At 42.3% G+C, this 26,967-nt stretch overlaps 1 protein-coding gene across 4 annotated transcripts in view; it reads left to right on the forward strand.

Moving 5' to 3' along the window:
- The window catches only part of mtss1la (MTSS I-BAR domain containing 2a), a 39,090-nt gene extending 23,633 nt beyond the window's left edge, over positions 1-15,457 (forward strand). The window contains exons 4-15 of one of the 4 annotated variants that reach the window (XM_021601395.2): positions 532-616; positions 729-820; positions 916-990; positions 1,430-1,438; positions 3,321-3,478; positions 9,225-9,332; positions 9,488-9,718; positions 12,149-12,223; positions 12,800-12,955; positions 13,364-13,519; positions 13,743-13,911; positions 14,028-15,457. In XM_021601395.2, coding sequence (XP_021457070.2) covers positions 532-616; positions 729-820; positions 916-990; positions 1,430-1,438; positions 3,321-3,478; positions 9,225-9,332; positions 9,488-9,718; positions 12,149-12,223; positions 12,800-12,955; positions 13,364-13,519; positions 13,743-13,911; positions 14,028-14,935 — 2,222 coding nt within the window. In that variant the 3' untranslated portion in view covers positions 14,936-15,457. The remainder of the gene's footprint in view (positions 1-531; positions 617-728; positions 821-915; positions 991-1,429; positions 1,439-3,320; positions 3,479-9,224; positions 9,333-9,487; positions 9,719-12,148; positions 12,224-12,799; positions 12,956-13,363; positions 13,520-13,742; positions 13,912-14,027) is intronic. The other 3 variants (XM_021601405.2, XM_021601399.2, XM_021601409.2) reach the window with 3 other exon arrangements.
- Positions 15,458-26,967: the final 11,510 nt, after the last annotated feature.

The following is a 26,967-nucleotide window of genomic DNA, read 5'->3' on the forward strand; positions in this document are numbered from 1 at the left end:
TGTTGGTGTGAGACCCTCCCGACCATCCCCCGATTAGGCCGCGTTGGCCCAGTGGATTAGAGCAGGATCAATCCTGGCCGATATTTCTACGGTCCCCTAAGAATGAGCCCTGGATGCGGCCTGTAGCCGGCGGAGCATGTAGCTTGGGGCTAGCCTGGGCTTTAAGGCTTAACACCCCATTTTAATTACGCTTGACTAGAGAGGAGAAGTAATACAGCAACTCAGACAAGCTGTGATTTCCTGGGCTGTGGGGTGGGGTGGGTAAATCACTGAATGCAATTACATTTCATTGGTGTAGTTGGTGTCCAGCCCAGGGTAGTAGATGCAAGATAATGTGCAGGATGAATGGGCTGCAGCCTATAGAAGTTGTGTTGGGTTGATTACTTTTGACATTTTCCTGTAAGATTTTGTTTGGAGAAAATAACTGTGCTAGCTGAGCTGACTGGTGTCCCTTGTTGTGAAATGCAATGCCGCCCCCCAGTGGTTGTGTAAACCCACACTAGAAGAACCAATCTCTCCCTCTCTCTCCAGGAGGCACCAGGGACATAGGTTCAGCTCTGACCAGGATGTGCATGAGACACCGCAGCATCGAGACTAAACTACGCCACTTCACCAAGTAAGTGGTCCACCTTCAACCCTGCCTGATTCCTCTCCCTACATCTCTGTGCATTGCTAATGGTGCTACAAGTCCTGTCCTTACCCTTCCTCTTCTTTCCTCTCCTCCCCAGTGCTCTTATGGAAGGCCTAGTCACTCCTCTCCAGGACAGGATAGAGGAATGGAAGAAGACAGCTAACCTGCTGGACAAAGACCACGCCAAAGGTGAGGGTTTATGTATATTGAATTTGATTGATTGATCAAATCAATCAACAAATGACGCTTAACTCCAGGTTGACCGCTCCTTCTCTCCTCGTCAGAATACAAGCGGTCTCGCCAGGAGATCAAGAGGAAGTCCTCAGACACCATGAAGCTCCAGAAGAAGGCCAGGAAAGGTAATATCGAACCGCACCCTGTGACATGATCTGATTGGCTACTGCTAAAAACCACTGGTTACTGATTGGCTACTGTTAAAAACTCTGTCCAAAACAGGATGTAGACTAGATAGAAAATGTGTTGTACTGCTGTAGGCTAGTTACCAGCACCTAACTGGGAAATGCCACAACCTAGTGTCCTGAATGAGAAATACATTGTCATGGGTTTCCAATGAGGGATAAATCAGAAATGAAGGCTATCATCCAAAAGGTTTGGAGGTAAAAAAGAAGAGGTTTATTTGTACAACTTTGATCTATTTCAATGCGTCTAACGATGACTGTGCCAACTCTAATATTGGGCTTTCTGTCTATGCTTTCTACCCCCCCCCTCCCCTCTTCCACCCATGCTACCCGTCTGTCTCCTCCTCTGCCTCCTCACTGGCCTATTTCCCTGCTGTAGAGCTTCTAGGTATGTGTGTTATGCTTTCCCCACATTTCCCCACGTTGCATGAGGCATTTCATGATAATGCTATAGTTATTGTGTGTGTTTCTGTGTGTGTGTGTGTGTGTGTGTGTGTGTGTGTGTATGTGTGTCCTGCATCATCACGTCATTGTGTCTGACCATCTCACCTGGAGTGTTGTAGTCTGTCTGATACTGGTGTGTCCTATCAGTATTGACATACCCCTCGTCTGTGATGGGGAGTAGTGAACTATATGTAGTTCAGCTAGTAATTGAACTACATTTGGCAGTAGCTTGGTGGTAGTTTATCTAAATTCAAATCAAGCTAGTGTTTTCAGTAGATAATTACTTAGTTTTGCCATGCAGCGTTGTAGCTAACTACAGGAACTGCGCACTACATAGAAATATGGGAGAAATAGGCAAGACATTCCTTTCTTTTTTGTCATCAGATCTGCCGAATTACACATTCTGTTAACATCTGACTCCAGTCCAGAGTGATCTGTTTGTAGCAATTTGTAGTCTAAGACGTTTCAGATTTACATATGAATAATCACTGAGTACTTTGGATGTAGTGAACTACTTTTTCAAAGTAACTTTAGTTAAGTCAACTAGATTTCTCTTAAGGGTAGCTGTAGTGTAGCTTGACTTAATTAGTAGCTTGGTAAACTATATTTTAGCTTCCCCAACACGGCCTCCTCTACACACCCCTCTTGGTCATCATGTCACCATGTTTCATAATTTGGGTACAAAACTTTTTTGTTACAGTCTCTTGAGTTGAATGGTAATTTTCCACAGTCACTGGTCATTTTCCACAGTCACTGGTCATTTTCCACAGTCACTGGTCATTTTCCACAGTTGTTCAGTAACCTCTTTACATACCGAACAGAGGAGTGAATTATTACTATCTCATTATCTATAGGGCACTAAAAGCAATGCGGAAATCTAATTTCCTCTGGTTTTAAAGATCCTAGCACTCCTCTATCTTAGACATATAGGCTGTGAGAACTGGTTAGAACCGGAAGTGGAGCCAATTACCCCTTATCTATTTTCCTAGCTTGCCTCCACCTAGAAGGGGGATGTATCTCTTTGTGTAGATGAAGTATATAAAGACTGTGTCATTTGTAAATGAACAATATACTCCCCAGGTTCATCCTGAGAGAGTGATTTTCCTTGCAATTGCTCAAATAAACCTCTTATCACTGATAATGAGTTGTAATGAGTTTTCCTCAACAATAAGGCTGTCTCATACATGGCGGCTGAATATGTCATCAGTGTTGTATTTAACTGTGCTAGTAAACCATGTTCATTTCAGGATCTCCATCCATATCATCTGTTTTTTTGGTCAAATACACCAGATATGTACAGTGAAATGTGTTGTTTTACAGAGCTAGACATAGTAGTACAGCACCCATGGAGCAAATTAGGGTTGTGCCTTGCTCAAGGACACCAACAGATTTTTCACCTTGGTTGCTCGGGTATTCAAACCAGCATCCTTTTCCTGACTGGCCCAACACTCTAACCCACTAGGCCACCTGCGGAGTTGTTGGTGCTAGTCTCGTTTAAGATATGTGCTGTAGTTTCGTCCCATTCTCATTGACGCGTATCATTTCAGTGCAGTGTTGTTTGTCAATGGTGGTCTGTCCTACGGTACACCGGCAGGCCCAAACCTGGCAGAGGGTTTTAATCACCACTCTTTTCTTCTCCTCCTCCTCTCTCATTTCATCCTCATCCTCTAACCATCTTATCCAATGCCCCTCATCCCCGGGTACCCTGTTCTTTCACTATTGACCCCTCCCTCTGCTATCCCCTGCCCCTTACCCTTTCTCTTGTCTTCGTCTTTTATCTTCCCTCCTCTATGTACTCTTCTCTCTTTACCCCCCCTCCTCCCCAGGCCGGGGAAACCTGCGTCCCCAGCTGGACAGTGCCATGCAGGACGTCAGTGACCTCTACCTTCTGATGGGGGAGACCGAGAAGCAGGCGGTGCGCCGGGCCCTCCTAGAGGAGAGGGGGCGCTACTGCTTCTTCATCAACCTGCTGAAGCCTGTGGTGGTGAGCACAGATCTAGGATCAGCCTATCCAAATCCAAATCCTTAGCTATTATAGGGAAAACTTCACTCACTTTAGATCAGTCTGTGGTTGTGAGAGGGGAGGATGATGATAGAGTTGGCTGGGGTGGGTGCTGGGGCATAGATCTAGGATAAGATTACACTCCCTAAATCTTAACCTTAACCAGTATGTGGGAAAAACCTGCCTGATTGTAGATCAGCGTATGGTGGTGAGAGAGGAGGATTGCTGAGATACCAGGGCGGGGTGGGCTCCCGGGAGAAGTTGCCTTGGCTTTAGGCTAGAGTTGAGGGTTGAAGTCAATTCCACAAATTACATTAGAATTCTATTCTCTCTCCCTGTTAATTACATTCAATTCAATTTAAATTCCAGGTCAGTCTTTGAATTCAGAGATAATTGAATTCCTCTGAATTCCAATGTTAGGTAAATTCCAAGAATTCAATTCCCAAATCAATATTATCCCCCAAAATTCCAAATAATAATTCTCTGCAACCTGAGCCACCCCCATAGAATTGTTCCGAGAGCCGATTCATGACCCGCCAATTAACATCAATTTATTAATATTTTTTATGACTCCAGAGCAGTAGGCTATTCCCCATCCCTAAATTAATTAATTTGTCTGCATGTCTACATTTGGATAAAAGGAAACCATGCCATGAATGAATAAGAAGGATAGGCCGATCTTATTTTCACAATGCTGTGCGGCACATTGACAACTCAAATTGCTTTGAGAAAGAGCCCTATAATTAGCATTCTTCTAATAAAACCTATACTGATATAACAAAACAATACTTTTACAATCAATATTGTTTATTTTTTATTTGATTTATTTCACCTTTATTTAACCAGGTAGGCAAGTTGAGAACAAGTTCTCATTTACAATTGCGACCTGGCCAAGATAAAGCAAAGCAGTTCGACACATACAACGACACAGAGTTACACATGGAGTAAAACAAACATACAGTCAATAATACAGTAGAAACAAGTCTATATACGATGTGAGCAAATGAGGTGAGATAAGGGAGGTAAAGGCAAAAAAAGGCCATGGTGGCAAAGTAAATACAATATAGTAAGTAAAACACTGGAATGGTAGATTTGCAGTGGAAGAATGTGCAAAGTAGAAATACAAATAATGGGGCGCAAAGGAGCAAAATAAATAAATAAATTAAATACAGTAGGGAAAGAGGTAGTTGTTTGGGCTAAATTATAGGTGGGCTATGTACAGGTGCAGTAATCTGTGAGGTGCTCTGACAGTTGGTGCTTAAAGCTAGTGAGGGAGATAAGTGTTTCCAGTTCCAGAGATTTTTGTAGTTCGTTCCAGTCATTGGCAGCAGAGAACTGGAAGGAGAGGCGGCCAAAGAAAGAATTGGTTTTGGGGGTGACTAGAGAGATATACCTGCTGGAGCGTGTGCTACAGGTGGGAGATGCTATGGTGACCAGCGAGCTGAGATAAGGGGGGACTTTACCTAGCAAGGTCTAGTAGATGACATGGAGCAAGTGGGTATGGCGACGAGTATGAAGCGAGGGCCAGCCAACGAGAGCGTACAGGTCGCAATGGTGGGTAGTATATGGGGCTTTGGTGACAAAATGGATTGCACTGTGATAGCCTGCATCCAATTTGTTGAGTAGGGTATTGGAGGCTATTTTGTAAATGACATCGCCGAAGTCGAGGATTGGTAGGATGGTCAGTTTTACAAGGGTATGTTTGGCAGCATGAGTGAAGGATGCTTTGTTGCAAAATAGGAAGCCAATTCTAGGTTTAACTTTGGATTGGAGATGTTTGTGGGTCTGGAAGGAGAGTTTACAGTCTAACCAGACACCTAGGTATTTGTAGTTGTCCACGTATTCTAAGTCAGAGCCGTCCAGAGTAGTGATGTTGGACAGGCGGGCAGGTGCAGGCAGCGATCGGTTGAAGAGCATGCATTTAGTTTTACTTGTATTTAAGAGCAATTGGAGGCCACGGAAGGAGAGTTGTATGGCATTGAAGCTTGCCTGGAGGGTTGTTAACACAGTGTCCCAAGAAGGGCCAGAAGTATACAGAATGGTGTCGTCTGCGTAGAGGTGGATCAGACACTCACCAGCAGCAAGAGCGACATCATTGATGTATACAGAGAAGAGAGTCAGTCCAAGAATTGAACCCTGTGGCACCCCCATAGAGACTACCAGAGGTCCGGACAGCAGACCCTCCGATTTGACACAATGAACTCTATCAGAGAAATAGTTGGTGAACCAGGCGAGGCAATAATTTGAGAAACCAAGGCTGTCGAGTCTGCCGATGAGGATGTGGTGATTGACAGAGTCGAAAGCCTTGGCCAGACAATGAATACGGCTGCACAGTAATGTTTCTTATCAATGGTGGTTAAGATATCGTTTAGGACCTTGAGCGTGGCTGAGGTGCACCCATGACCAGCTCTGAAACCAGATTGCATAGCAGAGAAGGTATGGTGAGATTCGAAATGGTCTGTAATCTGTTTGTTGATTTGGCTTTCGAAGACCTTAGAAAGGCAGGGTAGGCAGTTTGGGTCAAGAGTGTCCCCCCCTTTGAAGAGGGGGATGACCGCAGCTGCTTTCCAATCTTTGGGAATCTCAGACGACACGAAAGAGAGGTTGAACAGGCTAGTAATAGGGGTGGCAACAATTTCGGCAGATAATTTTAGAAAGAAAGGGTCCAGATTGTCTAGCCCGGCTGATTTGTAGGGGTCCAGATTTTGCAGCTCTTTCAGAACATCAGCTGACTGGATTTGGGAGAAGGAGAAATGGGGAAGGCTTGGGCGAGTTGCTGTGGGGGGTGCAGTGCTGTTGACCGGGGTAGGAGTAGCCAGGTGTAAAGCATGGCCAGCCGTAGAAAAATGCTTATTGAAATTCTCAGTGGTGACAGTGTTTCCTATCTTCAGTGCAGTGGGCAGCTGGGAGGAGGTGTTCTTATTCTCCATGGACTTCACAGTGTCCCAGAACTTTTTTGAGTTAGTGTTGCAGGAAGCAAATTTCTGCTTGAAAAAGCTAGCCTTGGCTTTTCTAACTGCCTGTGTATAATGGTTTCTAGCTTCCCTGAACAGCTGCATATCACGGAGGCTGTTCGATGCTAATGCAGAACACCATAGGATGTTTTTGTGTTGGTTCAGGGCAGTCAGGTCTGAGGAGAACCAAGGGCTATATCTGTTCCTGGTTCTAAATTTCTTGAATGGGGCATGCTTATTTAAGATGGTTAGGAAGGCATTTATAAAAAATACCCAGGCATCCTCTACTGACGGGATGAGATCAATATCCTTCCAGGATACCCCGGCCAGTTCGATTAGAAAGGCCTGCTTGCTGAGGTGTTTCAGGGAGCGTTTGACAGTGATGAGTGGAGGTCGTTTGACCGCTGACCCATTACGGATGCAGGCAATGAGGCAGTGATCGCTGAGATCTTGGTTGAAGTTTAGATAATCAAATTGTTTAATTGAGACTTAAATAAACAATTCACAGAATTGAATAGGCTACAGGCTGCAAAAATACATTTATTTAGTAGGCAATTGGCTTCTCAAACTTTTACCGATCACACAGGTTTAAATTTTATATGGCCTGCATATGGTCTAAATGAATGAATTTACATTGCGTAATAATTAACTGATAATTAACCTTTCTGATCTCCCCATCCCGGATCCGGGTTCGTGAATACAGACTCAAGCTCATTACCATAACGCAACGTTAACTATTCATGAAAATCGCAAATGAAATGAAATAAATATGCTAGCTCTCAAGCTTAGCCTTTTGTTAACAACACTGTCATCTCAGATTTTCAAAATATGCTTCTCAACCATTGCAAAACAAGCATTTGTGTAACAGTATTGATGGCTAACGTAGCATTTAGCATTAGCATTCAGCTGGCAACATTTACACAAAAAAACAGAAAAGCATTCAAAAAAATCATTTACCTTTGAAGAACTTCAGATGTTTTCAATGAGGAGACTCTCAGATAGCAAATGTTCAGTTTTTCCTGAAAGATTATTTGTTTAGGACAAATCGCTCCGTTTTCTGCGTCACGTTTAGCTATGAAAAAACCCCTGTATCCAGGATTGTGTAAATCTATCAGCAAGCTCATTAGCATAACACGACGTTAACTATTTATGAAAATCGCAAATGAAATGAAATAAATATGCCATCTCTCAAGCTTAGCCTTTTGTAAACAACACTGTCATCTCAGATTTTCAAAATATGCTTCTCAACCATAGGAAAACAATAATTTGTGTAAAAGTAGCTAGCTAGAGTTAGCATTTCGCGTTAGCATTTAGCGTTAGCATTAGCGTTAGCATCCAGCACGCAACATTAACAAAAACATAAAAGCCTTCAAATAAAATAATTTACCTTTGAAGAACTTCTGATGTTTTCAATGAGGATACTCTCAGTTAGATAGCAGATGCTCAGTTTTTCCAAAAAGATTCCTTGTGTATTAGAAATAGCTCCGTTTTATACATCACATTTGGCTACCAAAAAAAATCCATAAATTCAGTCCTCAAAACGCAAACTTTTTTCCAAATTAACTCCATAATATCGACTGAAAACATGGCAAACGTTGTTTAGAATCAATCATCAAGGTGTTTTTCACATATCTCTTCATTGATACATCGTTCTTGGACACATGCTTTCTCCCCTGAATCAAATGGTAAAGTAGAAGCAGCTGGCAATTGCGCACCGAATTCGACGCAGGACACCAGGCGGACACTTGGAAAATGTAGTCTCTTATGGTCAATCTTCCAATGATATGCCTACAAATACGTCACAATGCTGCTAAGACCTTGGGCGAACGACAGAAAGTGTAGGCTCATTCGTTGCGCAATCACAGCCATATAAGGAGAGAATGGAAAACAGAGCTTCAGAAATTCTGCTAATTCCTGGGTGATGCATCATCTTGGTTTCGCCTGTAGAATGAGTTCTGGGGCACTTACAGACAAAATCTTTGCAGATTCTGAAACTTCAGAGTGTTTTCTTTCCAAAACTGTCAAGAATATGCATAGTCGAGCATCTTTTCGTGACAAAATATCGCGCTTAAAACGGGAACGTTTTTTATCCAAAAATGAAATAGCGCCCCTAGAGCTCTAACAGGTTAACTGAATTATCATAAACAGATACCTGCTGCTTGCACTTTTATCGGGTTGTTGTCCTCCTTGTCCACAAGATTCCAAACTGGGGATTTCACTCGCGCAGTACCTGTTACCACGATGGTGTATTCCACCATCATAACCTTTCTTTTTATTTCTCCTGTTAGGTTAGCCATTTTCGCGTGAGCTAGGAGTCAGGGAAAATAAACTTGCCAACTTATTGTCGTGTGGCAGACGGGAACATAAGATCTGCACCTGGACAAATTATGAATGTTTCAGCACCACAGACATAATGGACAGTTCCCTGCTCCAGTCTCTTGCTGCATGGATGGTCGCCTAGTCCTAGACTATATCTGCCTCACTGCTCACATAATGGAATTCGCAACACATTTCAACACAACAAGCTCCTGGGCTTGTACAATGTTTTTTTATCTTGATGTAATTCAAACGTTTCCAACCCGCAATATAATTGTTCTGAACCGCCAGCCGACCACTGGTTGAAAGAATGTTTTCATTCTTGTTGTTTGGTGGTCTTAACTTTCATGTTAAAGTTTTTTTTTTTTGTCACAGTTATTTCAGTTAGTCTTAAATAATGCACATGTTATGTCTTTGTGTGTTGCTGAGCGAAAGGTCTTGTTGTTGCTCCTCTTCAGAATGGAGAGATAGCCATGCTGGGAGAGATCACTCACCTGCAGGCCATTGTTGATGACCTCACTGTGCTCACTGAAGACCCACACAAACTGCCCCCGGCTAGTGAGCAGGTAATCTCCAACATATACACAAAAGAACAAGACTTTCCTTACGCAAGAAATCAGTCTTGCAAGCAAACATGCTTAACCAGTAGCACAACATGTCAAACAGTGAATGCACTTAGTGTAGGTATTGCTTGCGTAAACTCTCTCCTCTCTCTCGCCAGGTGATCGGGGACCTGAAGGGTTCAGACTACAGTTGGTCCTACCAGACCCCTCCCTCTTCTCCCAGCAGTGCTGCCTCCAGGAAGAGCAGTATGTGCAGTATCCTCCAGATGCCAACTGTCGGTGCCCATCGTCTCAGTAGTGTCTCCTCCCATGATTCAGGGTTCATCTCTCAGGATGCCAACACCCACTCCAAGCCCCCCTCGCCCATGGCCTCTGACATCACCAGCCAGGTAGACACTCCTCGGAGTCAGTCAGTCTCTAGGCTCCACTCCAGGTTCTCTTGTCACGTTCTTGATTATCAAACCTTTGGAGTATGATAATGCACAGACCTGGGTTGAAATTTGATTATTTGTTATTTAAATACTTATGTTCTGTATATTTCAGTATTCAAATAATATGTCCCGAGTCTAATACTTCTATTTATTAGTATTTATTTTAAAATAATTTCCTAAATACTTACAGTTGAAGTCGGAAGTTTACATACTTAGGTTGGAGTCATTAAAACTTGTTTTTCAACCACTCAACAAATTTCTTGTTAACAAACTATAGTTTTTTAAGAAAGTCGGTTAGGACATCTACTTTGTGCATGACACAAGTAATATTTCCAACAATTGTTTACAGACAGATTATTTCACTTATAATTCACTGTATCACAATTCCAGTGGGTCAAAAGTGTACATACACTGAGTTGACTGTGCCTTTAAACAGCTTGGAAAATTTCAGAAAATGATATCATGGCTTTAGAAGCTTCTGATAGGCTAATTGACACCATTTGAGTCAATTGGAGGTGTACCTGTGGATGTATTTCAAGGCCTACCTTCAAATTCAGTGCCTCTTTGCTTGACATCATGGGGAAATCAAAAGAAATCAGCCAAGACCTCAGAAAGAAAATTGTAGACCTCCACAAGTCTGGTTCAACCTTGGGAGTAATTTCCAAACTTGTGAAGGTACCACGTTCATCTGTACAAACAATAGTACGCAAGTATAAACATCATTGGACCATGCAGCCGTCATTCCGCTCAGGAAGAATGAACGCACTTTGATCCTAGAGATGAACGCACTTTGGTGCGAAAAGTTCAAATCAATCCCAGAACAACAGCAAAGGACCTTGTGAAGATGCTGGAGGAAACAGGCACAAAAGTATCTATATCCACAGTAAAACGAGTCCTATATTAACATAACCTGAAAGGCCGCTCAGAAAGTAGTAAGGTCATTGCTCCAAACTGCCATAAAAAAAGCCAGACTACGGTTTTCAACTGCACATGGGGACAAAGATCATACTTTCTGGAGAAATGTCCTCTGGTCTGATGAAACAAAAATAGAACTGTTTGGCCATAATGACCATCGTTATGTTTGGAGGAAAAAGGGGGAGGCTTGCAAGCTGAAGAACACCATCCCAACCGTGAAGCACAGGGGTGACAGCATCATGTTGTGGGGGTGCTTTGCTGCAGGAGGGACTGGTGCATTTCACAAAATAGATGGCATGAGGATGGAAAATTATGTGGATATATTGAAGCAACATCAGACATCAGTTAAAGCTTGGTCACAAATGGGTCTTCCAAATGGACAATGACCCCAAGCATACTTCCAAAGTTGTGGCAAAATGGCTTAAGGACAACAAAGTCAAGGTATTGGATTGGCCATCACAAAGCCCTGACCTCAATCCTATGGAAATTTAGTGGGCAGAACTGAAAAAGTGTGTGTGAGCAAGGAGGCCAACAAACCTGACTCAGTTACACCAGCTCTGTCAGGAGGAATGGGACAAAATTCACCCAACTTATTGTGGGAAGCTTGTGGAAGGCTACCCAAAACATTTGACCCAAGTTAAACAATTTAAAGGCAATGCTACCAAATACTAATTGAGTATATGTAAACTTCTGACCCACTGGGAATGTGATGATGAAATAAAAGCTGAAATAAATCATTCTCTCAACTATTATTCTGACATTTCATATTCTTAAAATAAAGTGGTGATCCTAACTGACCTAAGACAGGGAATTTTTACTATGATTAAATGTCAGGGATTGTGAAAAACTGAGTTGAAATGTATTTGGGTAAGGTATATGTAAACTTCCGACTTGAACTGCATTTCAAATACTATTTTCAAATGCATGGGAGTGTATTTTAATCAGTGTATTTTCAAATACTTTCATGTGCATTTCCAAATGCATTACAATATTCAACTACTTGTCTTTCCAAGTAAAAAAGATGTAACTTCCATATGTCTTTAAAAGTAATTGAAATATCCTAAATAGTATTTGAACCCAGGTTTGGTAACGTGAGAATCTTCTTTCTGGCTGGTATGTGTTATTACTTATACCATCAAGCCTGTTAGAAGATGCTATAGTTTTCCTCCATGATATACTATGAATTATTGTGGCAGATGGCTGTTAAAATTTATCTGTACATAGAATGGGAATCTGATGCAATCTTCCAAAGCAGAAGAGCAATATTGTGTGATGGTTTGTTGTAGAAGAGTAAATAGTTCCTTGAGTCATATTCTTTCCCCTCTTTCCCCTTATTTTCCCTCCCTCTCACTCACTCTCCTCCTCTTTTCTCAATCTCACTCACTTCTTGTCACTCTTTTAATCTATTTCACCCTTTCTCCATCTCTCCCACTACTCTTCTCTCTCCATCTCTCTGATTCCATCTATCTACAGAAGTCCACCAGCTCAGCCTCCTCTGAGGCATCAGAAACCTGCCAATCTGTTAGTGAATGCAACTCTCCCACCGCGGTTAGTACACAGACAGACAGACACAGACAGACAGAGACAGACAGACAGAGACAGACAGACAGACAGACAGACAGACAGACAGACAGACAGACAGACAGACAGACAGACAGACAGTTGAAACCCAAGGAATTGTGGGGATTAAACGGCACCCATGTCTCAGAAGGGAAATGGAAGGAAAAGAAAGACAGAAAGAAAGAAAGAAAGACAGCCAGCCAGAAAGAAAGACAGAAAGAAAGAAAGAAAGACAGCCAGAAAGAAAGAAAGAAAGACAGCCAGAAAGAAAGAAAGAAAGAAAGAAAGAAAGAAAGACAGCCAGAAAGAAAGAAAGAAAGAAAGAAAGAAAGAAAGACAGCCAGAAAGAAAGAAAGAAAGAGAAAGAAAGACAGCCAGAAAGAAAGAAAGAAAGAAAGACAGCCAGAAAGAAAGAAAGAAAGAAAGAAAGAAAGAAAGAAAGAAAGAAAGAAAGAAAGAAAGAATCTGTGTGACATATCTATGGCTTAAGAGGCCCAGAGGAATCTTGCTATAGTACAGTATGTGATGAACACGATGACTCAGACATGTCTGTCCATTCCGCAGTTTGGCTCGGGCTCATCCTTTGGTACCTTCCGCCCCGCTCTCTCACACACTGGCTCCATCAGGCCTCTCTCTGTCATACTTCCTGGGTCCCCCACATTTAACCGCTCTCCTGGATCCAAAACCCCTTCACCCATCTCAAAGGTTCCTAGCTGGAAGGTTTGTTTTAATTTGCTGCTTTTCTGTTTTAATCTTTTATTTGCTTAACTGCTTTTTCCTTGGCTTTAACAACTAATTTGCATAACTCATGATGCATAATATCTTCAGGATCCATTCTGTTGTCGAATTCCGCTTTCAAATCTCTCATGCCAAAGATTTGCTAAGCTGAGCGGACTTTGCTAAACTCATTGTAATAAAGGACTCATTCTTAGGGCTGAGATCTATTTGTGTAGACAGCACAAGCAGATTTGGTACCATGCTGTTAGAATTTAACCTCTTCATGGACCCTCATACTGCTTCCATTGTACCACAATGGAAAGACTTCTGAACTGCTGAATGATAGACATGTCCAATCCAAGGGTACATTGTTTAGTTAATTTCCTCATTGCCTCAATATTACTGTCACAGGATTGGTCTAAAACCAGTACCTATGAGCCCTCATTGGCCAGAGAGTCATTGGACAGGATGAGGGAGCAGGAGGTTCCTTCCAGTCCTAAAGGGTTCTCTGGGATGCACCCAGACACTCATAGGTCCAGGATGGCCCAAGCTACTATAGCAGCCAAGGTAATGATGAGCACACTTTGGATGCAGTAACAGTACTCAACAATCAGCATGAGTTGTTGAGATGTAGATTTTAATGTTTGCCACTACTACTGTTGTACGGTAATGTGAGTCTCCTCTCTGTTCTCTCTCTCTCTCTTTTTCTTTCTTTCTCATTCTGTTTTTTCTCTCTCTCTCTCTGCGTGTGTGACCATGTGTGTGTGCGTGTGTGTGTGTGCGCGCACAGCACGGCGGTGAGGCCATGTCCCCAGCAGCCAGTACACTAGCCATGGTGCTGACCCGTGGTCTCAGTATAGAGCAGCAGAAGAATAGCAGGGAATCTCTGCAGTACTCCAGTGGCTACAGCACCCAGACCAACACACCCTGCTGCTCAGAGGACACCATCCCCTCACAGGGTAACATACTCTGATCAACACCAGATAACAACACGTATCCCTTCTAACAGTAGTACCTGAAATTGTATAGAAAATCCAATAGGATCCGGCTGTCTCATTCTCTCTGCTGTTCTCAGGGTCTGACTATGAGTGCTACTCTCTGAACGGGGACGCTGATACCAGCAGGGAGGCTGACTTCGACAAGTCCTCCACCATCCCCCGCCACAGCAACATCGCCCAGAACTACCGCCGCATGATCCAGACTAAGAGGCCGGCCAGCACCGCCGGGTTACCCGCCGGAGTGAGCCCTCCTGGTGGTATGCATGGAGTGATTTATGGGGGTGATGGAGGGCGTGATGGGAGGCACGGAGCCATCACCTCTGGAACAGCCACCATCCGCCGGACCCCCTCCTCCAAAACGGGGGTGAGACGCACACCGTCCACCTCAGGCCCCATCGCCATCCGCCCCCCCATCGTTCCAGTCAAGACCCCCACGGTGCCAGACTCTCCTGTCTACTCCCCCTGTTACTCCCCCAGCTACTCTCCCAGCCTTATCCAGAGCATGGGCAGCGAAGAGTACCTGTATGGGGACGAGACTCCATCCAGCGCCTTGGAGTACATGAAAGCCTCCCCCAAGCGGCTGAGCCTACCTGACACCACCGCCTGGAGCTCCGGAGGGGGGCTGGACCAAAGTGTCTATGCCCAGCAGCCCCCTGGCATGACAGGCCTCAGCCTAGAGGAGGACCCCCAGCTGGCAGCCAACCGCCACAGCCTGGTGGAGAAGATCGGAGAGCTTGCGGCCAGCGCCCACGCCCTGGGCGAGGGTCAGTTCCCCTTCTCCTCTCTGGACCCTCTGCCAGCGGACCCAATGGGTACCAACTCTGTAACCCAACACCCACAACAACCACCACACAGGCCCCAGGAGGGTGTGGACATGCTGGTGTCCATACGGAGAGGTGTGAGGCTCCGCAAGGCGGTCTCCAACGACAGATCAGCCCCCAGGATACTGCAGGATACTGCAGCAGCATCCAGGATACTGCGGTAGTATCTACCGGGACTGACCACAGAACTGTGGTGCCACTGCAAGCTCTGGTAGTGAAATGAATGAACACTCATCTTCGACAGGAAAAGACTGCATGAAAGGAAAGGGAAAACGAGTGTCAATGTGTAAAGATTCAATGAATGGCCATGGGTGGCCAATGGACAAATTTCACGTAATGAATTGCGTACAAATGTATTTTTATGTCGTATTCCTATTTCCCATGTTGTCTGTGGGCTTAGTGGCTGTGGTTGTCTATTCCCTCTGTCTCCTAATGAATCAGCCCAGGCACCTTTCCTATAGACTCAGTGATCAGGGCCTGTATTCACAAAGTGTCTCAGAGGAGGTGTGCTGATTCGTGTATAATGAATCTATAATACAATTATTTGGACAATGGTGCTGAGTGATTAGTGCTTTTTGAGGTCTGTTTGGTTTCGGTTTGATTATATATACAGTACAACTACTCATTCAAGGGTTTTTCTTTATTTTTTACAATTTTCTACATTGTAGTATAATAGTGAAGACATAAAAACTATGAAATAACAATTGCCTTGATGACAGCTTTTTTTCTTCTTTTTTTTCTCCCCAATTTCGTGGTGTCCAATTGTTTAGTAGCTACTATCGCTACAACTCCCGTACGGGCTCGGGAGAGACAAAGGTTGAAAGTCATGCGTCCTCCGATACACAACCCAACCAAGCCGCCATCCAACCCGGAAGCCAGCCGCACCAATGTGTCAGAGGAAACACAGTGCACCTGGCAACCTTGGTTAGCGCGCACTGCGCCCGGCCCGCCACAGGAGTTGCTGGTGCACGATGAGACAAGGATATCCCTACCAGCCAACCCCTCCCTAACCCGGCTGACGCTAGGCCAATTGCACGTCGCCCCACGGACCTCCTGGTCGGTTATGACAGAGCCTGGGCGCGAACCCAGAGTCTCTGGTGGCACTGCCCCACCCAGGAGGCCCTTGACCACTGCCCCACCCGGGAGGCCCTTGATGACAGCTTTTTAATGAAGACATTGTCACATCGTTTGTAATAAATGGACCAAGATGCAGCGTGGTATAGTTCCATCCTCTTTATTTTGAAGTGAAACTCAAAGAAAACAATAAATGCAAACCGAAATGCAGGCAACCATACATAGTCAAGATCCCACAAAGCACAAATGGAAAAAGGCTCCCTAAATATGATCCCCAGTTATTGACAACGATAAACAGCTGCCTCTGATTGGGAACCATACCAGGCCAATATCGAAATATAATCACCTAGATGTCCCACCCTAGTCACACCTCGACCTAACCAACATAGAGAATAAAAAGCTCTCTATGGTCAGGGCGTGACAGACATCAACACTAGGAAATAACACATGTATTAACCAAAAAAGTGTTAAACAAATCAATATAGATTTTAAATGTTATGTTCTTCAAAGTAGCCAACCTTTGCCTTGATGACAGCTTTGCACACTCTCACTATTTTAGTAGTTCTTCAAAGTAAATAAGGCATACTTTTATGACTGCTGAATACCAACTATCAAACACTTAAATGATGTATTTTCAAGAAAAAATACCTCATGAAGCGAGAGCTCTCTCTCGATCGCACATTAATCTGTCTCTTTTACGTAGTTGGCGTAAAAGAAACAAACCGGACCAGTAGGCGCTCAATGGATTATGGTCATTGTAGTTCATGTTTTCTGAGCTTAACAATGTAGAATATTGGCCTGTTGGAAACTACTACAACATCACAGAGTTTGGGCTTGATCTGATTGTTCTTTAGAGAAACTGCATAATGTGTGCATTGAGTTTACAGAAAACTGAACAAAATGAGCTTCAAATAATTGAACCAATGTCTGTCAGTTTAGTTGTTAAAATACGGAAAAATAACTGAAATGTCAGTTAATCACTCAGCACTAATGGACAAGGAAGATTGTATCCTAGATCAGCACTCCTACTCTTAAATGCTATATGAATATGGGCCCAGGAGGTAATTTCAAAATGGCAGTTGAATGCTGTGTCTTATTGTGTGTGTACTAACACAGCCATCTGTTGTCTGAAAGTGACGGGGCTAAGTTGCTCTGTGAGCCTGGCTGTATGTTATGTTGTGTATTATTATACTGATGTATGTATTGCTGTTTGTATCATAAGCTGAACACCAATGTATGTTACATATCGGAGAAATGTAAAAGTCATGTAAAATAGGAGCGATGTGGCAGTGGTTTTATTGCTGTACTGTACTATCAATTTATTCTGCAATTAAACCAACCTTTTCCTGTAGAGGGATGTTGCCCTTTATTTTGAGCCTGAGATTTTATATGATGCACAACAATGGATTGAGGTTTTACAGTTTTTATGACATCCTATATGCTAATTGAAAATCCAAGCAAGTATAGTTTTCTTATGGAATTGTGATTAGGCTATGTAGTAGTTTAGATGAAGGAACAAAGGGTGAAAAGAGCACATGGTTATCAGGACAGGTGGAGTAAGAGCCATTTCAGCCTGGTTTCATAGACTAGGCATAACACACTAAATGTAAATCTGGGACATTCATAAAAGTTGCATGTCCGAATCTTATCAGGGACAACTTTAGCATTTGAGCTAATAAGCAACTTTCAACTACTTACTACGTTTTAGCTACTTTGTAACTACTTAGCATGTTAGCTAACCCTTCCACTAACCCTAACCTTAACCATTTTAGCTAACCCTAACCTTAACCCTTTAACCTAACTCTTAACCTTAACCCTAACTCCTAGCTTAGCTAACATTAGCCAGCAAGCTAAGTTAGTGTTAGCCACGTAGTTAACGTTAGCCACACCAAATTGGAATTCGTAACATACAGTACCAGTCCAAAGTTTGGACACACCTACTCATTCAAGGGTTTTTCTTTATTTTTAAAATTTTCTACATTGTAGTATAATAGTGAAGACATAAAAACTATGAAATAACACATATGGAATCATGTAGTAACCAAAAAAGTGTTAAACAAATATATATTATATTTGAGATTCTTCAAAGTAGCCACCCTTTGCCTTGATGACAGCTTTGCACACTCTTGGCATTCTCTCAACCAGGTTCACAAGGCAGTCACCTGGAATGCATTTCAATTAACAGGTGTACCTTGTTAAAAGTACATTTGTGGATTTTCTTTCCTTCTTAATGCGTTTGAGCCAATCAGTTGTGTTGTGACAAGGTACGGGTGGTATACAGAAGATAGCCCTATTTGGTAAAATACCAAGTCCATATTATGGCAAGAACAGCTTTTCTTGAAGACAGGAAGGTCAGTCAATGCGGAACATTTCAAGAACGTTTACAGTTTCTTCAAGTGCAGTCGCAAAAACCATCAAGAGCTATGATGAAACTGCCTGTCATACGGACCGCCACAGGAAGGAAGACCCAGAACTACCTATGGTGCAGAGGATAAATTCATTAGAGTTACCAGCCTCAGATATTGCAGGCCAAATAAATGCTTCACAGAGTTTAAGTAAGAGGCACATCTCAACATAACCTGTTCAGGCGAGACTGCGTGAATCAGGCCTTCAGGGTCGAATTTATGCAAATAAACCACTACTAAAGGACACCAATAAGAAGAAAAGACTTGCTTGGGCAAATAAACACGAGAAATGGACATTAGACCAGTGGAAATCTGTCCTTTAGTCTGATGAGTCCAAATTTGAGATTTTTTTTCCAACTGCCATGTCTTTGTGAGACGCAGAGTCGGTGAACGGATGATTTCTGAATGTGTGGTTCCCACCATGAAGGATGGAGGATTAGGAGGTGTGATGGTGTGGGGGTGCTTTGCTGGTGACACTGTCTGTGATTTATTTAGAATTCAAGACACACTTAACCAACATGGCTACCACAGCATTCTGCAGCAATATGCCATCCCATCTGGTTTGCGCTTAGTGGGACTATCATTTGTTTTCAACAGGACAATGACCCAAAACACACCTCCAGGCTGTGTAAGGGCTATTTGACCAAGAAGGAGAGTGATGGAGTTCCGCATCAGATGACCTCGCCTCCACAATCACCAGACCTCAAACCAATTGAGATGGTTTGGGATGAGTTGGACCGCAGAGTGAAAGAAAGCAGCCAACAAGTGCTCAGCATATGTGGGAACTCCTTCAGAACTGTTGGAAAATCATTCCTCGTGAAGCTGGTTGAGAGAATGCCAAGAGTGTACAAAGCTGTCATCAAGTCAAAGAGTGGCTACTTTGAAGAATCTCAAATATAAAAAATATCTGGATTTGTTTAACACTTTTTTGATTACTACATGATTCCATATGTGTTATTTCATAGTTGTGATGTCTTCACTATTATTCTACAATGTAGAAAATATTTTAGTTTTTTTTAAATACTTGAATGTGTAGGTGTGTCCAAACTTTTGACTGGTACTGAATATGTTTTGTAAATTAGTAACATATGGTATATTTAGCAAATTCTTAACATAACATACAAATTATAATTCATAACATATCATCCGAAATGGATGATGGACATCCATAGCATACAAATTGTAACATATGCTAATTGGAGTGTCTCGGCTCTACATACAGAATGATACGAAATGCGCTGAGATCAAGTTGGCCATTTTGATAGGATCTATGATAGGATCTATGATAGGATCAAGTTGTTTCTCTTGAGCTGTAATTTCTTACAACTAGAGAGCAGTCTCATGTCAGGTGGTGCATGTGTTTAACTTCACAGGTAAACAGGTAGCAATCATCCATGTTTGAACAGGAGATACATTTTGCTGCTACTCACAAGATTACTCTACTACAAACCATCACCACATAAAAAAATATACAACTCTTGACATTTGAAATAGCCAATACAGATGGAATCTCCCTGACAGGACACTATGAGACTGAGCACTTAATAATAACCAGAGAGGCTGCAATATGTTGACTGGACTGAAGGTGGCGCCAGACACCTTTCACCTGCTTTTTGAAGCTTAGCTGAGTGGGCGAGATTTTAAAGCCACAAGAAGAGGACATCCGGAGCGACAAGCGTGGACGGTGGACGGTGGACATTCCGAAACTTGGCAATCTTCCTTCCTATATGGCTTAACAAATGTAGTAAAAAATATTAGTCCGTTTCCCCCACCTTCATCCAGAGAATGAATTATACAATAGAATTATACAATAGAACATATTCTAATTATCTCGCCTTCGTATGATGAATGGGACATTCTGGAAAGTATTTCATCTGTTTGTATACGCATCAATTCTTTTTAATCTGAATAGTACATCATTATCTAATTCCCACATCTTCCATCTCTCTCAGATAAATACAATATCTGAGATATCTGAGAGAGACGTCTAGTACTGATGATTTTTTCAGTTCATTTTTAATGACATAATTATCTCCCAGCTCCTCTGATAGTAGAGGAATTCGTTTAGTGAACTAGTAGGATAGCATGATTCTGTCAGAGCTGCAACAAGGTCTCCCTTTAATCAATTATTATTTGTGAGTGTAATCACTTGGCTTGGGACTCAAGCTCTTCTAATCAGTATGGCCATAAGAGAGCCTCTCTGCTGAGCTTCACAAGAGACCCTGTTGGCGCAAGGCCTTGTGTGTGTTTGTTAGTTAGAACCAGCCTATTAGGTAGACAATGTTGTTACTATAATTTACAATGAAGGCCTATGCTATTCTCTGGGCTTCCTTCATGACTAAATGTCTTTGAGTTGGAGGAATGTGAAGAATATATTCTCTCACACACACACATTGGAAAACCAACCAACAATAAAACTTTCACTCATCTCAGTCTGTTCTTTGATACTTCGTTACAGAAGATGATAGTGTATATGACCATGACAATCGAGAAATGTAAAAGACTAAACTCGATTTTGAGTATGATGCTCTGTTCATAACTAATGGGTATCTTCTTAACCGTTCATTAATGCACAATGATCACTTCCATGCCGTTACAGTGTAGCTGAAGTAGTTCTCTAGGTGGTCCCTTGAGGGAGGCTTACAGCTCTGGGCCAATTAGCAATAGTTGAAATATCCTTATTTATACAGATTCTTTATGGCTACAGTAGCTACAGTAGTTTCCCAAGGCTTTTATTGAGGACAAATAGCCGGAAGAGCTACAAGCACAGGAATACTACTTAGTGTGCGTGTGTGCAGAGTCAGTATGAATGTATGTGTATGGAATGTGTGCGTGAGCAAATGAAGTGTGTGTGTGTCTGTGTCTGTGTGCATACATGGACCTCTGTGTCAAGATTTTGATCGTATGATTTAATTTGCCCTTTTTTTATTTAACAATTATTATTATTATTAAGTCATACAATCAAAATCTTGACACACAGGTCCATGTATGCACACACACACACAAACACTTCATTTGCTCACACACACATAACATGCACACACATTCATACTTACTCTACACACACGCACGCTCACTCACGTAAAATCATCATGTACACTGCTACTACTCTGTTTATCATACACTGAGTGTACAACAGTAGCGGTGCGTGGGCAAGATCACTGGGGAAGCCTAGCCGGGGAAAAAAGCCATATTACAACCTATTTGTTGTGATAATTGTGTTGTTTACCCTATAACCTGTTAGTTCATATGCCTTGTCACCGTGATATATAGGCCGGGGTGAAAGTAAATGTCAAGAAAACTGTAGGCTACTACACCACTTTTTACCATTACCGCATGTCAGAGGCATGAAAAATGAGAGAATGGACTTGAAAATGGGTGGTATTTCCTATACTTCAAAATGCAATGTGGTTCGACGTGAACACAGAAAAAGGCAGAGATGAGTGGCCGACACCGTACAAAACATTAAAAACACCTTCCTAATATTGAGTTGCACTTCCTCTTTTGCCCTCAGAACAGCCTCAATTTGTCAGAGTATGGACTCTACAAGGTGTTGAATTCCACAGGGATGCTGGTCCATGTTGACTCCAATGCTTCCCATCGTTGTTTCAAGTTGGCTGAATGTCCTTTGGGTGGTGGACCATTCTTGATACACACGGGAAACTGTTGATTGTGAAAAACCCACCAGCGTTGGAGTTCTTGACACAAAGAGGTGCACCTGGCACCTACTACCATACCCCATTCAAAGGCACTTAAGAATTTTGCCTTGCCCATTCACCATCTGAATGGCACACAAACACGATTCATATCTCAATTGTCTCAAGGCTTAAAAATCCTTCTGTAACCTGTCTCCTCCCCTTCATCTACATTGATTGAAGTGGATTTCACAAGTGACATCCGTAAGGGATCATAGCTTTCGCCTGGATCCACCTGTTCAGTTTATGTAATGGAATGTGCAGGTGTTCATAATGTTTTGTACACTCAGTGTATATGCTGATGCCTAGTCACCCTACCCCTATACATATCTAACCCTACCACGCCACTATCCCTGCACATTGTAAATATGGTACTGACCTTGTGTATAGGCGACTTACTTTCTCCTGTTCTTCTTATTTCTATTTCTTGTGTGTTTTTATTCTACTTGACGTATAGTAGTACTGATATAAACCACTGCATTTCTGGGAAAGAGCAAAAAAGGAATTTCACTGTACTAATTAATACACGTGACAATAAAAACCTGAAACTTGAAACTTTTCCTTTGAGGAGTGGGACAGGGAATCTATAAATGTAGAACTGAACTACAATAATAGTTTTGATGCCTAGTTATTCACTTAGGGTTTCATTCATTCCTTGGTTCATTGTTTTGTCCATCCGTCTGTCTGGCCGTCCATCCGTCTGTCTGGCCATCCATCCATCCATCAATGTATTCATTCATTTTTTTTTATGAAGGCAGTTAACCTACAGAGCACAATGCAAGGCCATGGCTATCATCCCTCTCCTTCCTTATTGTTCAACTCATCCAAGCAAGGTGGACGTTCCGCAGTTCAGGGGCATCCCCTCCGCCCCTCACTCCATCCCTTGCTTTCTCTCTCTCCATCTCTCTCGCTCTCTCTCTCTCTCTCTAAGGCACAGACAGAGCACAGACACAGGTAAATGTGCTACATCAGTGACAGTAAGTACTGCTCCTGTAGCACACTTCAACCATTTCCTTTAAGAAGCTAAAGCTGCTTCTACTTGAGTGAAGGGAATGGATTTGGTCAATTATTCATGAAGGGGGAATTCAGACATGAGTTAGTGCAGAGTGGGGTAAGTTGAGCCATGTTTACATTCAGTATCACTCAGTCAAGGGAAATATAAAATGATTTCTAACAAAGATATCGACATATAGTTCAGGATGTTGTGTATCCCTGGAAATAATTAGAATGAATGTAAACATTACAGTCTCTTGGCACAACTTACCCTGGGTATGGGGTAGGTTGAGCCTCGGGACAGGGTACGTTGAGCTTCGGGACAGGGTACGTTGAGCTTCGGGACAGGGTAAGTTGAGCCACCTATTAATTTCTGTACTGAATGAAATGTTACCACTACCTTTTAAAAACCATGTCTATCTTTATTCCCCAAACACAATTCAACACAATCACATTTTTGTCTTAATCATTTAAACTTATTTTAACACAAGCTTAAGACCTAACAAACACTTTGCACTTTTTTAATGCACTTTTAACATAGACCAGGCCCTGGTGTTACCACATATCCCTGCGACAATGCCTTGCATTATGCCTGGGAAGAGTACATTAAATTTGCTCAACTTGCCACTCATTTTTACTATATTAGCCCACACTGCTACAAGGGTGCACTTTCATGCTAGGTTCAGGACCTCAAATTGAAGCTTATAGAGACCCAAACTGATGCATAGAACAATCTTTAAATGATCTACTTTGGTTTAGATCGAAGCATCATGAAACCTCTAACACAACAAATAAAATTTGTCTTGGTGAAAACCTAACTTGCTTACGACTTTTTCCATGTTGTTTCTTCCTTCACAGACTCCATAAAATGGAATCTTCCTAAATATTTGATCAAATTATTAATTTTGTATATGGTTTCCTAAAAACAAGCGGTGGCTCAACTAAGCGCTTTGCTCAATTTACCCCACTCTCCCCTACGCGTCCATAAAAATAACTTCATTCCCTTTTAATGCACTTTCCTCTCTACATATTCTGACCTTGAATTTATGCATGGGGAAAATCCAGTGCCAGCAAAGTACGCGTTTGGGGTGGAGATCAAAGAATTGGAGGTGTAGCGGGTGTGTGTCTACAGATACGCCATATTCTGACCTTGTCTTAATTCTCTCATAGTTCCGCCAGCTTTACGTGCGAGGAAACGATGAATAAGGTCGACCAAACTGTCGGTTGCAAGTGGAAAAACATCACATGTATTTTTTGCCCTATAGAAATAAGACCATTCTCGCAGGAGACAAATGTGAAACCAGTCATATGGCAGCAAACTGAATCAAATCAACATGACTGGTGTGCCGCTTCCTACAGTGAAGTATATGAAATGCTGTGCCGTTACGCAGAATTGAAATCGTATGGCCTTTTAAATAACTTGCAGGGATGACTCTTTGACGCAAGCCAAATGAGATGACAAGCCAAATGAGATGACAAGCCAAATTCGTGCAGTAAAAATTCGGGCCAAATGTAACCTCTATGTGCTCTAGAATGTTTTAATTTCAGCCTGGACTTTTCTTCATTTTTTGTAATATTTTCTTTTTTACAATTTGTATAATGTTAGATATTAGCCATCAGTAATACACACACACGTTATAAACTGTCACATTAATGGGCTTATTTTGTTTTTGTTTTCTCTCAATATTTAGCCTACATTTGGCATCATTCCATTACATCATTGGTTTTCATTTTCCTCTGTCATGTCCTTGTGGATGATCCTGTAGGTTCCTAGCAATAATGCATCATATTTAACGCACTACAAGTTGTTCCATAATTTGGGACATGTAGCTAACTTCATGGAATCATCATGGAATCATAATAGATCGCAGAACAAGCATGGCAGTTCAAACCTCGAGCCTGGCGCCAGATTTTACCACCGGGTTGGGCCGATTTCTTTACCTCTTCCTCTCTGGCTGTAGTTGGTCTCCACCGCCTAGCTCATGCAGGAAACCTGCTCTATGAACAAGGGAATGTTTGGTGGGAAAGGGGCCAAAACGGAGAGTTATGCTAATTGTCGCCATCTGTAGAATAATAATAATGAATGCCATTTAGCAGATGCTCTTATCCAAAGCGACTAACAGTCATGCATGCATACATTTTGCGTATGGGTAGTCCCTGGAAGCAAACCCAATACCCTGACATTACACACGCCGTGCTCTACCAACTGAGCTACAAAGGACCACATTAGCCTAGCCATTAGCCTAAGCATGATACATGTGCATCCAGGTCAGTAGAGGCTGGTGGGGGGAGCTGGAAGAGGATGGGCTCATTGTAATGGCTGGAATGGAAAATCTGAACGAGTCAAACATGTGGTTTCCATATCTGTGGTGTGTTTGATACCGTTCCATTGATTCCATTCCAGCCATTACAATGAGCCCATCCTCCTATAGCTCCTCCCACCAGCCTCCACTGATCCAGGTATACTTATGTGGGTGAGTCAACTTATTTGAATGCCATTTCATATGATTGAATACTGTACATATCCTGATGTATATACAGTATTGTACCTGTTAGATATTTGGGGCTTCCTGGGATAAGCGAGTTAGCCAGCATGCTGTTATTGTAATGGTTGCATTAACTCCCTGCTAATTTACAGTTATTTCTATTCTAACAGACAAATCAACCATCAACATACTCTTGTAATGCACATCTAATGTGCTTCCTTGTGTCTATCATCAGGTACTTACATTTACTGTATATTGTACTGCACTGAACAAAATGTTAACGCAACATGTAAAGTGTTGGTCCCATGTTTCATGAGCTAAAATAAAAAATACCAGAAATGTCCCATATGCACAAAATGTTTATTTCTCTCAAATGTTGGACACAAATATGTTTACATCCCTGTTAGTGAGCATTTCTCCTTTGCCAAGATAATCCATCCACCTGACACGTGTGGCATGTCAAGAAGCTTATTAAACAGCATGATTATTACACAGGTGCACCTTGTGCTGGGTACAATATAAGGCCACTTTGGCATGCTGACTGTAGGAATGACCACTATAGCTGTTGCCAGAGAATTGAATTATCATTTCTCTACCATAAGTCGCCTCCAACGCCATTTTAGAGAATTTGGTAGTATGCCCAACCGGCCTCACAACTGCAGGCCAGGTGTAATCATAATGCCCTTTGGTGGGGAAAAACTCATTCTGATTAGCTGGGACTGGCTCCCCAGTGGGTGGGCCTATGCCCTCCAAGGCCCACCCATAGCTGCATCCTTGCATGCCAATGATTGTTTTGAAGGACTGACACAGTTGGAAAGCCTTCAACCAAAAGTTAAAGAAAAGGCAGAACATGTCCCATCATGCTTCACCCAATACTCACCATTGGGGAAGGCATTTCTTAATTCCATTCCTTTACTTTTGATGTGAGTGTATTGTTGTGAAATTGTTAGATATGACTGTTAAATATTACTGCACTGTTAAAGCTAGAAACACAAGCATTTCTCTACACCCGCAATAAAATCTGCTAAACACGTGTATGTGACAAATAAGATTTCAGGACATTATCAGGAAGCACTGGTACGTTATTGATACTGTCCCACAATTGAAACCCATTTTAAATATCCCCCACGTTATGGTCACCAAATGTGAGAGACTTTGTGGTTAAATCTGATTACCCACGAGAGAAAAACTTTCTTGGACAAGGTTCCGGAGGGTAATTAGGTTCCGGTGGCCAATGTGCTCAATGTAGCTTCACGTACAAGTGCAACTCATATACTCATATACAATCACGTTTGTTATACTGGTGCTGAGACCAGTCTTCTTCTCTGTTACATGTGCTCCATTTGAAGTAGAAAATAAACCTTATTACATGAAACAACATGTTGAATCATTTTGAGACTACAGGAGAAAGGGTCACTGCCATGTTAAACAACTGCAGTAATGGTTACTTTGATTGTCAACAGCCTTTTGGCCATTGTAGTCTTCTGATTGTAGAAAAACAGGGATCTCAAGTTGTCCCAGTTCAGGCAGGCAGCATGCAAGG

Source organism: Oncorhynchus mykiss, chromosome 1 (genome assembly GCF_013265735.2).
Source record: "Oncorhynchus mykiss isolate Arlee chromosome 1, USDA_OmykA_1.1, whole genome shotgun sequence".
Classification (NCBI taxonomy): Eukaryota; Metazoa; Chordata; class Actinopteri; order Salmoniformes; family Salmonidae; genus Oncorhynchus; species Oncorhynchus mykiss.